Consider the following 14,823-nt stretch of genomic DNA (forward strand, 5'->3'; position numbering starts at 1 on the left):
TAATACTATCATTTTTTTACCCTAAAGCCTTTAGTCAAATTTAAGCCCTATGCACATTTAACTGGAAGCAATTCCCATTGAATTAAACAGGACTTATTTCTATGTAAATAAGTTTAGGATGGCTGCATGGATTTCTTTTGAGTTTGTGGTGCAACAAGAACATGTTTTATGGCACTCCAGAAGTCTCCTTGACAAGGGAGCATACTCTCAGTCAGTCCCTCTAGTACCTGAACTTTTGAGGACAGTCATAACAATATTTTTGCACTCACAAGGTTGAGAAAATGAAATTTTAAAAAATGAAATTTGTGGCTGGCAGAATTTTTACAAAAATATTACTATCTTTCACACAGTGCTCACTGCACCCACTCTTTGAAGTTAGGTGTGTGTGTGTGGGGGGTCCAATGCTAATTCAACAGTTTCAGACATGAAGGCACTTCATATTTATTATCTAAGCAATATGGTGGATGAAGACATTTTTACAGTAAGACATAAGCATGTTGCAAACGTTGTTTGAAACATTTTCATTGTAGTGGGGCTGTTGTGTTCCATGGAATTTATGTAGAATAAAAAGCAGGAATAATATTGTTTGACTATGGCTGACCTAGCTAAATGTAGAAAAATTAAAGCTGAAAAGAAAATGGATCAGATTCTTTTCCTTCCAGTGTCACAGTGTGATTCTATTTTAGCACTTTTAGTCTAAAAACATCTGTTGATTTCAGTGATGTATCTCCAGGATTATGGCTTGGCAACTTAATAGAATCATATCATTCTAGAGTTAGAAGGGACCACAAGGGTCATCTAGTCCACCCCCTTGCAATGCAAGAATCTTTCACCCACGACCCTGAGATTCAGAGCCTCATGTGCTCTACCGACTGAGCTATCCCAACCAAATCTTCCCGGTTTGCACAGCGTGACTGGATATGCACTTGTTCAGCTGAGACGAGAAGTAACCCTACCTTGATATGCTTATATTTCTCAAGGCATTTACCGCTTAAGAATTACACTAGGGTGGCTTGAAGTGGGTACACTAGTTTACAGTAGCCAGTGCCAAGCTGAAATGCTTTCAGCTTGCTGTATAGATAAGAAAATAATAATTTTCTATTTAAAAAAAAAATTCAAAAACTTTTAATGAATTGCCCAGAAAACTAATACTTTTTAGAGCTTTGCTTGTAAATAACTCGAGATGCTGCAGGAATTCTGCTTTGATCTCTTAATGCTCTCTGCTGAATATCCTGGAAGCTTTGCATTCCACCCAGTATAAAGCAGTATGCAACAGCCAAAGCTTTTGCTCATTGTAACATTCTCAATAAGAAGCCTTAAAAGAGACTATGTCCCAAGCGTGGGCATTTGTTCCTCTACACGGCTGTTCAGTCCGGGAAGATGGAGATCTCTCTGCTTTTGCTATGTAATCACTCAGGGGAAGAGAGGGGGATTTTCCAGCTTACTCTGCATCACTGATACGCAAGCCCCAGTCTCCCCCCCCCCCCCCGCCGCCGTTTCCTTGCCTGCACATTAGCTGGAATGAAGCCTGCGTGCGGAGTGACCTGACCTTAATAAATAAGTGATGTCATCTCTTCCATTAGAGATACAGCACGGGGGCGGGGACCGCAGAAACCCTTGTGGGAGAGGACAAGATATGGGGCACGCCCCAATTCTGATACAAGGCCACTAGTAGGCAACTTCTCAACAACCGTCGCATCTGAACGAGTTTGAGTGGAGCGGGATGTTTCAGCACCTTGGACAGGTCTCCCGAAAGCACCTGCATTAAATTGCATCCTGCTACCTGCAGGTAAACCTTCTCATGCCTAACGCCCTTGTTCTACCTGGCAACTCTCTCTGACCTAGCACAAAATAATCTACAGACAGTAGAGAGACGAAAAGGGAAGGGTGACCCGCTCAGAAATGCAATTAACCCCTGATTAACATACCCCTCCCATGCCCCCCTCACCTGTTTCCATGTTGCTCTGCAAACTTCCTCACCTGGGACAGACACACAGTTGAGCCTGCAAACCTGGTGGCTGCTAGAGGTACCTATCACCCCCGTCACATGGATTGGCTGGTCAAACCAGGAACAAGACCTCTCATAGGTCAGAATAGCTGTCAGTTATTCGCAGCACTTCCTCGTTGTATCTCTTGTGGAGGGAAGGGGGGAAACTCAGCAGGTGTGTTTCTGGACTTGTAACAAGCAGAGAAGAATGGAAGCAGCTCCAACAGAGAACATTATTAGGACTACCCATTTGTTCTGCAGTCAAAGTGAACAGGTAACGGCATGTGATTGCTGAAGAGGGATGTATCCCCCCAATTTAAAATGGCTTATGTGTGTTAATTACTGGAAGCAATTTTTTAGATATCAAAATACCCCATTGAGATTATTGTCTATGTTTTGATGCTTTTGTTGGACTTTGTGTCCTGCTTATGTGTGTTGTACAGTTATGATAATAAAAGGAGACATATCTATACTTTAGTAAGGTGTAGAGGAAAGTCTGTACATCTGGTAAATTAACTTTACATTTGAAGAAGAGATTCCCATTTTGCATTAGTATATTTGCTGGGCAAAATTATCTAAAATATACACATTTATTATAGCCATTAACATCTAGTCCTAATAGGGTGGCCAAATGCAAAAGAAAGCGGGGCCTTAATAGTCACCTTTAATAGTTAGGTCACCTGCACCTGCTGAAATACCCTCTTCTACCCTGCTATATTGAAAGAAGCAGGAGCCTTGTTGTCTTTTGCACTAGGTGGAGGTGAAGTGATGACACTGGACTAAAGCACTTCCTGGCATGCAGGCAAGACTGAACAGAGGTAAATCCCAACCAGAGTAGCATAGAGTTTTATTGAATTAGTCCATATCAACAGAGAACAAAATGGAATACAAATAAAGTCTGCGGAAAAGTAAACTGCATTTAAAACTCTACATGAAAGGACATGTTGTATTTGCTTTTGCTAAAACAACTAAAAACCAAAACATTAAAAATAAAATAGAGTTAAATAGGGGAGAAGGACATCATACTAGTTTAGTTAGTCTGCTAACCCCCTGAAATAAAACCTGCCAGGGAGATTAGTTCATGTACCAAACTTGCTAGTTGCCTGTCTCTGGTAGAGTGGGCTTTCTCAAGTTGCATCAGTCTGAGGAATGTGTGATTTGCTTGAAATGCTGGTTGGTGCAATAGGTAGATAGCTTTGCAACCCTCTCTTGTATAAAGGGCAGCTTCTTTTAGCTTCCCTCATGTGTGGGGGCACTTATGCTGCTCTCCCCATGATGTCAGGGTGCATTGGTGGTCCTAAGGCTGGTGGTGTTTTGCAGGTCTTGCAGTAAACTTCAAAGAGACTAGCCACGGAGTGCATGCGGTAAAAGATGCCCAGTGGCAGGGAGATCTTGACCACGATGGCCCAGAGTGTGAAGCCATAGAAAGACTGCTCAATCTGGCTCACCAGGTGCGGGCGGGTCCCATAGGCATATAGAATCCACACCTAGTCAAACAAAGGAAACAGGGAAAGGAATAAAACCAACTTCAAACTGTTGGCATAAGTAGCCATTATTTTGGGGCAGCCGCATCCTTTCATGGGAGGGATGGGGAGCGTGTGGCCCTCCATATTCTGTTGTTATTGTTGAACTACAACTCCCATCAGCCCCATCCAGCATCTGGTGGACCACCACTTCCCCATCCTTCCTGAAATGTCTCCCATACTTATTTGCATTTGACGTGCCTATAGAGCACATGGAAAAGCTACGTTGTCTAGGATATACACCTGTTTTTCCACAGTCCCCTGTTCTGCTTTCTCAAGCACATGAACAACAATCAGAAGTTTTCATGTGCCAGATTAGAAGGTGCTCTTTGAGCCAATCTACATGTTCAGAGAAAGAACATGGGGCAGTGCTCCATGACCTGTTGCAGGTCAGAATGTGAGAGGTGCATCACACAGCTATATCTCCCCTTCCCTTTGTGTGAACATAAACAAGCAGCAGGTCAGGAGTAAAGCTTGGTTAGAGCCTTTCTTTCTAAAACACCAGATTTTTTGTGGCGGCAGGAGGGGAGTGGAATTAAATTTTGAAGACAGGGATAAAGTTCAGTTCCACTGCCTGGATTCCAAATTGGTACAGTCCCAGGAAAGTTGTAGCATTTGTGTGCCTCCTGAACATGTCGATTGGCCATTCTATAGATGGGGTTGTTGTTCCACTTCACCCAACTTTCTTTGGCAAGAAGATATGCTTTCCATGCGGTGCCAGAATTCTTCAGTTACGTAACTCAGGTCTTTGAAAATTTCTGTAAGCATGACATTTTAAACAATGATGATGCGTTATGTTTTTAGATATGCATGTTGTGTTGACTTCTGGATGTGAATGGGGCTCTGGAACAGATCCCGTTCGCATCCAGAGGTACCAGTGTACCTACATTGGAGCTATAGGCTGCATAGGAATCCTCATTTATGTCACTGTTGTGCTGTTTCCTTGATACTGTTTGCAACAAAAAAGGGGTGGGGGATTTGCATAAAGGAGAAACTAAAAAATATGTACATTTTTGGAATCAGAAGAAAAGGATTTGTGATAGCAAAGTACCAAATGCAGTTTGTTAGGTGACTAAATTTACAAGCCAAATAACCATTTTATAAGTACCTATGTTAGCTTCCTGCTACTCCAATCATCAAATAGTATTGTGGCACCTTAAAGACAAACAAGTTTTATTATGGCAGAACCTTTATGAAGAAGGGTCAACTTCATTAGTTGCATCTGATGAAATGGTCTCTGGTCCACATCTTGAAGGTGCCATAAGACTTTTTGTTGATCTTGGTTCTAATCCACTACTGCCCTCTACGGGTCACATAGATTCTCTCACTTGGAACATATTCAAGAACTGATTTTGCAAAGTTAGTTACTACAAATATTATTAGACAATATTCTGTGTTTTCCATTTCAAATTTGGCATGATTGGAGCTCTAACAAAATCATCAACATCATGACAAGATTAGTGCATGTAACATACTGCGGGGGGGCGGGCGTTCTTTAATAAATTTGGCAATGATGAGTAAAAGTCTTCATATCAGCCTGGAAGAGCTAAGGCAAATAAGTTCAAAGAAGACTGGGAATTGTTTGGAACATTTTCGAAAGTGAAACAGGCTGCTATAAGAGGTACTCACTTTCTTTTGCTCTGCGGTATTTATCTTCGAATTTAATGGTGTAAAATAGGTTTCTAATGCTGCTTCTTGTTTAAAGACTACAATATTGAATTAAGGGTGAATTAACTTTTAATATCTTTTTATACCTTGTCATTAAATATTTATGACATGTTTGTAATTTCTTTATGTACTGTAGCTGATGTGTTGATGATAGTTTTAATCAATAATAATTATTTTTTAACATTTTAGGAAATGGTGTCATTCTATGTTGGTGTATAATGGGGATCACCAACATGGTGCTTGAGGGCACCAGTGTTCCCGTCAGTACCTACTGTGATGCCCACAAAAGGTCTCAGCAAACACCCTCTCAAAAATCCACAGTTCAAAGGAGACTGTTTGCTCTTCTTGCTCAGTTCCTGATTGCAATGGCTCAGCCTCTCCTACCTTGAACACACTTACACACCACTCTTAAACATGCCCACAGTTCATTGGATTCTTGAATTGGATACCCATCCTCTCTATTCTGAACACAGGAGAGGTGCAAAGATCTTCTCTCCAAGGGAGTCCTGGGATGGATGATAAAAAGGCCACCTCATAGAAAAATGCTCCTTGCAGTTCTCTGTTCAGAAATCAACTGCTCTTGGTGAGTGAGCACAATGTTGCCTGATAAAAAGCAACTTTGCCAGACACACCTGGGTGTACAACAGTGTCCAATCCTCTAAGAACCTGTTTCCCATTCATGGGGTGCTCGTAGTTGTGGACATGCCCATACAATTTTGCGGCTGTGTCCCTCTTTCTGCTGTTTTAGATGTGGCAGCCATTTTGTGTCATGCCACGTTCCCATGGCAGCCATGTTGTGTTGCGCCATACCCTCAAGATAGCCATTTCATGACTGGTATCTGTGGCACTTTCTGGTATGTAATAACTTGGCCTGGGCCTAGTGAGCACAAACCATTATTATTCCTCCAGTGCACAAGTCTTCACTAGGCCTGGGCTAAGACCTGGCATGCTGACATAGATTGATCATATTATCAAAACTAAGCCAACAGAGACTACTGCCTCAATTATGTCATGGACAGCCTGGTTCCTGGTTGCAAAGAGTCTCCCTAGAAGCCCTTTCCACAAAATCTCCCACCCACTGCAATTTTGGCGCTACCTTTAGATCTGTCTTAAACCAAACCCAACTTACCGATATGTTGTAGAAGATGAGGAGAATTGAGATGTTTTGTAGGACCTTCCTTCTGATACTTTGTTTTTTAGGTTCTCTCTGAATGTGTGAAATCTGGAAGAGGGATGGGTCATCACCATGATCTGACAAGTGCATGGGCAGTTGATTTTCCAAACTGGCCATGATGTTGGTCAGTGTATGGGTTTTGGAGTAAGGTCTATTGCCGTCCTGTTCTGCAGGACCTCTGGAAATGGAAAAGATCCAGCTGGCAGCAGCAGAATTGCTGTTGTCTTGGCCATCTGGCTCTTGAGGGAGGCTTGAGTATAAAGCTTCAGTAATGAAGAGATTCTGTCCCAATATCTGGATGGTCTTGCAGAGGGAGAAGCAGAAGTCTAGGAGGTGGAGGCCACCATTGGTATGAAGAAATAAGATGGCAACCAAAGAGAAGATGGATACCATGAGGGGACCACAGGAGCTGCCCAGAAGCAAAGTGACATCTAAGTTTCTTACCACGCTTTTGTCAGAAGGGAGAGCCGCAGATTTTTTCTTCATTCTGTAGGTGGCAATGCCAATCAAAGTTGCCAGGAACATGGCAGACAAGAGCACAGAGTTGAAGATGTAGTATGTCCGTAGGGCTTCAGGAATGGTGTGGGGAGACTTGGCAAGCACTCCAAAGGAGATCATCACCCCAAATGTCGCTGAAATGGCCAAGGCCCCCAGCACTAGCCCCACAAAAGCCCCACTGAGATGGAAGTGTGCCTTGTGAGTAAGCTGGGGCTTTTGGCTGGGGCTTTGCCGCCCCGTGTTCTTCCAGATGATGTACAGCATTGTAGAAGAGAAGAGACTGAACTCAATATTGAAGGGATGCAGGTAGGCGGCGCCTTCTGAAAAGATGTGGCAAAGGCTGGTGGTACAGATGCAGCTGTTGGTGTGGGAACCACCTGTAGGAAGAATAGGATGCTTGTGCTAGAAGAGGGATATATGTTTAGCAGAGGAACAACAGAAAAGGTTGTCTGGCAACTTCTAACTCGAAAAGAGGACAATTCTATCTGCTTTAGGTCACACCCACAGCAAATATTTAAAGCATTCTTACACCACTTTAACACTCATGGAGAATCCTGGGAACTGTAGTTTGTTAAGGGTGCTGGGAATTGTAGCTTGGTGAGGTCAGCACTACAGTTCCCAGGATTCTTTGGGGAAGCCTGACTGTTAAAATGGTATTAAGAGCACTTTTTGGTGTGGCTGTGCCCTGTGTGCAGTTGAGAAACCGCACACAGTTCTTTTCCACCGGCTCATATAAGACCAGCACAAAAAGTTGGACCTGGTGAGCACTCAATGTTCCCATCCCCTAAAATTATAATCCATGGGTTGCCATCTGATTTTATTCTGCTCCAAATTTGATTTTAAGCCATATTTTAATTGATTGTTTGATTTAGGTTTTAATGTAACATATTTTGATGGTAGCCGCCCTGAGCCCGGTCCTGGCCGGGGAGGGCCGGGTATAAATAAAATTATTATTATTATTTTCTGCTTTCTTCATCCAGTCATGACAACTTTATACCAAAACATGCTGTGGGAAGGGGAGCTGCAGGCTAACTGTATCTGTGATTAATTTCTTACCACTGAATTTGGAAGATGGGGTGCTTCAGAGGAATGGCATGAGATGGAACATCATGTATAGGAAGCACAGTGATCGTAGGGTGGATAGTTAAAGCATGGATGGGAAATGGCTCAATCCAGGGGGAAACTCAGGTGAAGTGGAGTGTTAGGGCTTTGCAGCATTGGGGAAGGGATGCAAAGGAGAAATATGGGGTGCGGCAGCTGCAGAGCTGCATTCTACAGGGGGCCTCTCCCTACGTTGTTGAAGCCAAATATTTCCTTATATGCTGGGCTGAGTCTCAGCAGTTTCCCAGTCCTAGCATGAGGGGCTCAGGAGTAAATGGCAAAGTAAGGAGGCACATCTACTGGAAAGAAGGCCAGAGAATGGATGTGAATGCTCAGAGAACATACATTACTGGGCTACCATATAAGGATAGTAAGATAGCAAGTAAACAGAAGTCCCTTGGACAGGGTTGCCATACGTCCAGAATTTCCTGGACATATCTGGAATACCACATTCCTCAGCAGAGTCTGGGTGGAAATAGGCCAAATGTCCGGGAAAATCCGGATGTATGGCAGCCTATGTCGGCAGCTTTACAACTTTGCTGTCCAGATTTTCCCTGTTTGAAATACGGCAGCCCTACCCTTGGATTCGAACCATGCCTTTGGTCACTTTGAAAGACTTAGTTCCTAAGTTTGTCACTGATTAAGCCAAGCCATGTATAGACCTCTTGTGGTACTCTTTGAGAGCTCCCTCCCCAGATGAGAAGGACGGTTTGTACCATGGGGGGCCTGTGAAGTCTCTCCCTTGTGAGCATCATAAAATTCTTCCAGCTGCTTCATGGACTCATCCAGCACCACACTCATCCACAGGAGCACGTTGGTGGCCAGAGTGTGCATCAGCCCAAACCTAGAAGTCACAAGGAGAAAGGAGGAAGGGGATAAATTAAAGATCTCTGCACCTCACCCTTCCCTACTCAATTTGGTTCAAAGGTAGATAGAGGCTCCCTGGCCCCAATCCAAACATTCCTCCCAGCCATGATTAGCATCTTTGTAGCCATTTCATGCACTGGCATTCTTACGAGGCTGCCAAAAACCTGACTCGCTTTTCCCTGCATGGTTGCCTCATCTGCAACATTCAGATTCTTCATATTACAGCTACCCAATGCAAACCCTCCTGTGGTGCAATGGGTCAGCACATCTGCTTGTTAATTGGAAGGCGGGCGGTTCAAGCCCTCTCAGGGACAGCTGCGGGCATTGCAGGGGGTTAGACTAGATGACCCTCGTGGTCCCTTCCAACTCTATGTCTCTGATTCTCTGTGATTCTAATTGCATCCAGTGCAGTGCTAAGTGCGTGCCCTAGCAGTGCAATGATTACTGTTTGTGCAACAGGACTTTCCTTCCCTGCCTGCGCACCCCTTAAATATGTTCTGGACTTTCCTTCACCCCTCTGGAGCACATTTAGGGAAAGGGCACAGGGTGGGGGTGAAGAGGAGGAAAGTTCTGCAGTGCAAACAGCAGTCTTTGTGATGATTGGATGCTTTCATTTATTGCATTTTTATCCCACCTTTGAAGAAAGATGGATGAAATAATAAAGAATCCCATAGGTTAGAAAAGACTGTACTCCTTTGAAGTTCAAACCTTGGACCAGTGTGTATGCCTGCTAGCTGTCTGAGTTGCTGATTTTATGTAGCTCAAGAGAATACACCTACCTATTTAGATGCTGGTGTTCCTGGATGCAAACTTTAGCATTAAACAACAGCACTGAGACCTGTAAGAAGGGAAGGAAGGTGCCAGGGAGGGGAAAGAGATAGAAGACCACATCACCATTTGCCACTAATAGTATAAACCAGTCTTCCCCAACCTGGGCTCTCTGCATTTATTGGACTCCCAACTCCCGTTAGCCCCAACCAGGAAGGTCAATGGCCAGGGAGGATGGAAGTTGTAGTCCATGTGGGTTAAACCACAGAGCCTAGGACTTGCCGATCAAGGTCAGCGGTTTGAATCCCCGTGATGGTCCCATTGCTCAGCCCCTGCTCCTGCCCACCTAGCAGTTCGGAAGCACGTCAAAGTACAAGCAGATAAATAGGTACCGCTCTGGCAGGAAGGTAAACAGCATTTCTGTGTGCTGCTCTGGTTCACCAGAAGCGGCTTAGTCATACTGGCCACATGACCTGGAAGCTGTATGCCGGCTCCCTCGGCCAATAAAGCGAGACGAGCGCCGCAACCCCAGAGTCAGCCACAACTGGACCTAATGGTCAGGGGGCCTTTACCTTTAGCTTGACTATGGTTGCTGAAAGCCCACTAGGTTCGGGAAGCGTGTCACACAAGCCTGGCACTCCAGTACTCTGAAATTTTGCCTTATGCACTGCCTCTTTAACAGTAGTGAACATTTTGCAAGGAGAAAGAACACAGTGGAGAGAAGCAGAAGGGGCTGGGATCCTAGATCTGTGGCAGAAAAGGAAGGAGAATAGCTAACTCCTCTAAGGTTGATCCTGCCTGTGGTGTGGCATCCCCGCCAAATATCTGACCACATTTGACCTCACCTGGATGATGGTAAAAACAGCCTGCACGACAGGGAAAGTGGTGATGAGCATGGAGGCGCAGTGCTGCAGCTCGTAGCAGTACCCCAAGGAGAGGCAGTCCAGAACCAAGGTGGCCAGTGCAAAGAGAGAGAGACCGCCTGCCATGACAAGACAGCACGGTCACCACAAATGCGGCTCAGAAAGCAGGCAGTCTGAGTATTTATTCAGGAAGCAGAAGGGGGCAGGAGGTCCATTCATATTAAGTGCCAAGACTGTGGGACCAGAGAGAGCAAGGGGAGCAGGCTTCCTGCTGGTGAAGGAAAGCATCTGCATCCTGACAGTTCCACCCTGTCAATTCCAAAGTGAGTCCCCAGTGCCTTTCTCCACTGACCCATAAGACTACAGATTAAAAAACAACATGAGCTGCATGGGAAGGGGAATTGTGACACAAGACTGAGAAATCTGTGGTTTCATGGAAGTCCCCACCCCACCTCGCCAATCATTGCGATGCTAATAGGGGTAGGCAGCTGATGCGAGTGGTTGTTTGTGAGAACAAATTGGCTGATATAATCAGTGCTTTTTCCCCTTAAAAAGTGTTTAGGGGTACTCTCATTTTGACTCAAGAAAACCACCATTTTGTAGTTCAAATCGGAGAAAATAAATACAGTAAATGGACAAAGTACAGAGATTCACAAAATGTTTAGGGGTATGCGTCCCCCCCAGAAAAAAAGCACTGGATATAACAATAGGTTCTCTGTCTCTCTGAAATGAAATGAAGTGCAAGTCAGGCTAATAGCAGAGTGGACTGAAATTCTGAAATATCTTCTGGTTGGCTTGGATCTGTCAGACACCAGCAGATCCAAGAACCACATTTTCTCTGCAGGATTCAACTGTAATGGTGTCTTGTGTGTCACAACTCCTCTAGTGCACTTGCCTGAGTCCCCTTTTAGTAGAAATGCCAAAACTTTGGAAGGGTGATTGCTAGTGATGGTCTTCGTTGTTTGAAGGATTGCACAATTTGCTTGGGCACAAGCATTTTGCAATGGATCCTATCTGTGTTAACATCTCTACCTTTTAGCCAGCTTGCTCCTGCCTGGTGATCCTGGTGCCTTTTCAGCTGCTTGTTGCGGGAAAAGTGGCAGCCAAACCAGAGCATCCAGATGCAGGAAGAGATCATGAGCACCTCCAGGAAAGCATGGACGTTGCGGCTCTGTGAGCTGTGCTGGTGCATCTCAGCAAGGAGCACCGCACTGCCCACAAATGTCAGAAGCACCAAATAGAGGAGGGAAAGCAGGGAACTGGAGAGCATAGTAGTTGCCATGGCTAAGCAGGGTCTTTTTGCTGGGTATCTGCAGTGCAGCAAGGTATAGCTCAGCATTACAGGGAATATAACTGTAGACAGAAATAGACTCAAGAGAGAAAGGTCAGGAACACACATCCTATGCGCCATGCTATATAACTATGTGGATCTTATAACACAGAGACATGCACACAGCTTAGTATGAGGGCTGTAATAGTGCATGCATTCCCTTCAGCCTGCCCAGTGTATGAGCCCAAATGACTAAATTTTTGAACCGGCAGTGCTTTTCAACAGTTTATCCCAGAGGTCAGCAAACTTTTTCAGCAGGGGGCCGGTCCACTGTCCCTCAGACCTTGTGGGGGGCCAGACTATATTTTTGGAGAGAAAAATGAACAAATTCCTATGCCCCACAAATAACCGAGAGATGCATTTTAAATAAAAGCACACATTCTCCTCCTGTAAAAACACCAGGCAGGCCCCACAAATAACCCAGAGGTGCATTTTTAATAAAAGGACACATTCTACTCATCTAAAAACACGCTGATTCCCGGACCATCTGCGGGCCGGGTTTAGAAGGTGATTGGGCTGGATCCAGCCCCCGGGCCTTAGTTTGCCTACCCATGGTTTATCTCATGGTGGTCCACTGCCAGGCTGCATGACTTCCAAAGGAGAATGTTAGGATGTTAGAGTTGGTTCCTTGTTCTGCATTTGATTCAGCTGCAGCTGTAGTGTGGAAAAGCTCTGGGCAATTTAACACCTTTGCAGTATAAAAACAAGCCATCACAAATCGTATACATCCATGTCACCAGGAGAATGTGACCTAGCTGCGTGACTAGCCCACAGCTTCTGTCACGAAGAGGAAAATCCTAGGAACAAAGAGCTCATCTGGCCTGGTACTCAGTGCCAGGGAATCTGTCTTCCACAAATGGGTAACAATGCAATGCTTCCTAACCATGTTTATTCAGAACTAAATCCTACTGAATTAAGTGGGGTGTGATCCCAGGTTGTGCCGTTAGGATTGCAGCCTAGGTCATCCGCCTCCACGCTCCTCTGCAGGCATATACTACTACTACTACTACTAATTTTATTATTTATACCCCACCCATCTGACTGGGTTTCCCCAGCCACTCTGAGCAGCTTACAGCATATATAAAAAATTATAAAACATCAGAACATCAGACATTAAAAATTTCCCGATACATACCTAATGAAATAAAACCCCAAACCTATAAACATCCCCTTCCAATGTCTACTCATAGTTATGCTTGTATCCTCTGCAAGATGTATGAGAGATATATGGACACAACAGCAAATGTTTTTGGAGGGCATGGATTTGAATTTTAGATTGCTGGGGTCAGACTTAGGGGGCTAATCAATAAACTCTTCTCTTGTTAGGCTTTCCATGAACCCCATCTGCCTATCATACAGCCCTTCATATACTGTAACGCAATTGCAAAATCAAGCTTTGGACCAAAAACACAAAGTGAGGAATGTGAGGCTTGCTAACACAGGCTGGATCAGAGGAGTCAGAAGATTGATATTGTGTCCTCCAACACAGGTGCTTTTCTTGGAAGCAACGTGCCTCCCTCTAGCTTGGTGCACGGGACCCCTTTTCTTGGATAGTGGGAACCCTAACACCACATTTTGCAGCTGAAATAATGGGGTGATCCTGCATCACCAAGAACATTAGTTGTCACTCACCCTCCCGAGATAGTTGAAATTACTAAACAGACTTTCCTAGGGGGTAAAAAAGAAGGCAATATCATGAGTCTTTGCACATGAACATGGAATCCACCAATTTTTGAAATGGAAAAATTATACCCCAAACACTCCCTCCAGAATTCTTAGGGATGGAGCCCTTCCCCTCAGAAGCCTTCCCCTTGGAACAGTGGAATCCTTGTATACATGCTCATTACAAGATCTAGATTTCAAAGCACACCTTAATCTGCTCTTGCAAGATCCTACTCACCTGGTCGTGTCATGCTGCTGAGTCTCCAGTTCTCTCACATGCCTACCACAAATTTGGGATTTATCTCAAGGAACCAGCAAGGCAAAGGTATTAATATACCACGAATGATGGCCCCAGGGGGCAACTTGGGACCACCCCTACCAGCATAATCAGGGGCAGGGAGATCAGGATTTCCATATCATTTCTCCTTCACTCCCTGCCCCCATCCTCGCCTGGTGTTTAAATGTCTCTTTGTAAGCTAATGGGATTTGAATAGAAAGGGCTGGGGCTTTAATAATGTATACCCCTAGCAATGGATGGGAAAACAAGTACATTTCTTTTACATTAACTGTTGTGAGCAGAACAAACAAGCAAGCAATTTCCATGAGGTGGGTATATCCCACCAAAGAAACATTGGAATGTTTTCTTTTGAAATGTATCCAAATAGTAGACATACATGTTTTAAATCATTTTATTTTTATTTAAAATATTTCCAAAAAGATCTCATGGTCATCAGTACATGTTTCATGATTATATCCAAAATAACACTAGAACATAAATACCAACAAAACAATAAACCACATTGCTTTTTTGGTCTATTTCAGCTGAAAAAGCTATCCATGCATAGCAATGTAACAATTCATAGATTACCATTAAAGTAATGGGCACTACAAGTATGAAGCAATTCTACCATAATATTGTGATTAATTCAGCCAAAGATATTTTCACATTGAGATGTCATGAATTCATACACATTTGTCACACAGCATCTAAGAAATGTTCTGGCATTTGTTACAAATTCAGTAAACAGTAGCCCATTCCTGACATCTGATCTCAGATGGGACCCTATGCCATATCCCACTATTCATAAGACTGTCTCCTTGGCCATCCTAGCTGGGGCTGATAGGAGTTGTAGTCCAAAACGTCAACGCTTCCCCTTCTTCTGCCCTAATTTATGCTTCTCACGCGAGGCCATTCCATTCCACTGCACATGCAATAATATATTTTATCCATGGACTCTAGAGACTCAGCTAGCTCCTCTCGGAGGTCCTGTTACAGGTCACCTGTATCCTGACTGCCAGCTTAATCTGAGCAAGCTGTTAAGAAACAAAACTGCCCCCCCGACCCACCCCTCCGCCGCCCCTTCCAATCACATTCTGCTGCT

At 44.2% G+C, this 14,823-nt stretch overlaps 1 protein-coding gene across 1 annotated transcript; it reads right to left on the minus strand.

Annotated features, from left to right (window-relative positions):
* Window positions 1-3,132: 3,132 nt before the first annotated feature.
* On the minus strand, window positions 3,133-13,443 carry LOC128413396 (proton channel OTOP1-like). Its single transcript, XM_053387431.1, has 7 exons — window positions 13,412-13,443; window positions 11,482-11,759; window positions 10,432-10,568; window positions 9,598-9,656; window positions 8,668-8,795; window positions 6,308-7,227; window positions 3,133-3,474 (listed from the first exon to the last, which is right to left on the minus strand). The coding sequence occupies exons 2-7, from the start codon at window positions 11,729-11,731 to the stop codon at window positions 3,244-3,246; spliced, it is 1,725 nt and encodes a 574-aa protein (XP_053243406.1). The 5' UTR covers window positions 11,732-11,759; window positions 13,412-13,443; the 3' UTR covers window positions 3,133-3,243.
* Window positions 13,444-14,823: the final 1,380 nt, after the last annotated feature.

This window comes from Podarcis raffonei, chromosome 5 (assembly GCF_027172205.1).
Source record: "Podarcis raffonei isolate rPodRaf1 chromosome 5, rPodRaf1.pri, whole genome shotgun sequence".
NCBI classification, from domain to species: Eukaryota; Metazoa; Chordata; class Lepidosauria; order Squamata; family Lacertidae; genus Podarcis; species Podarcis raffonei.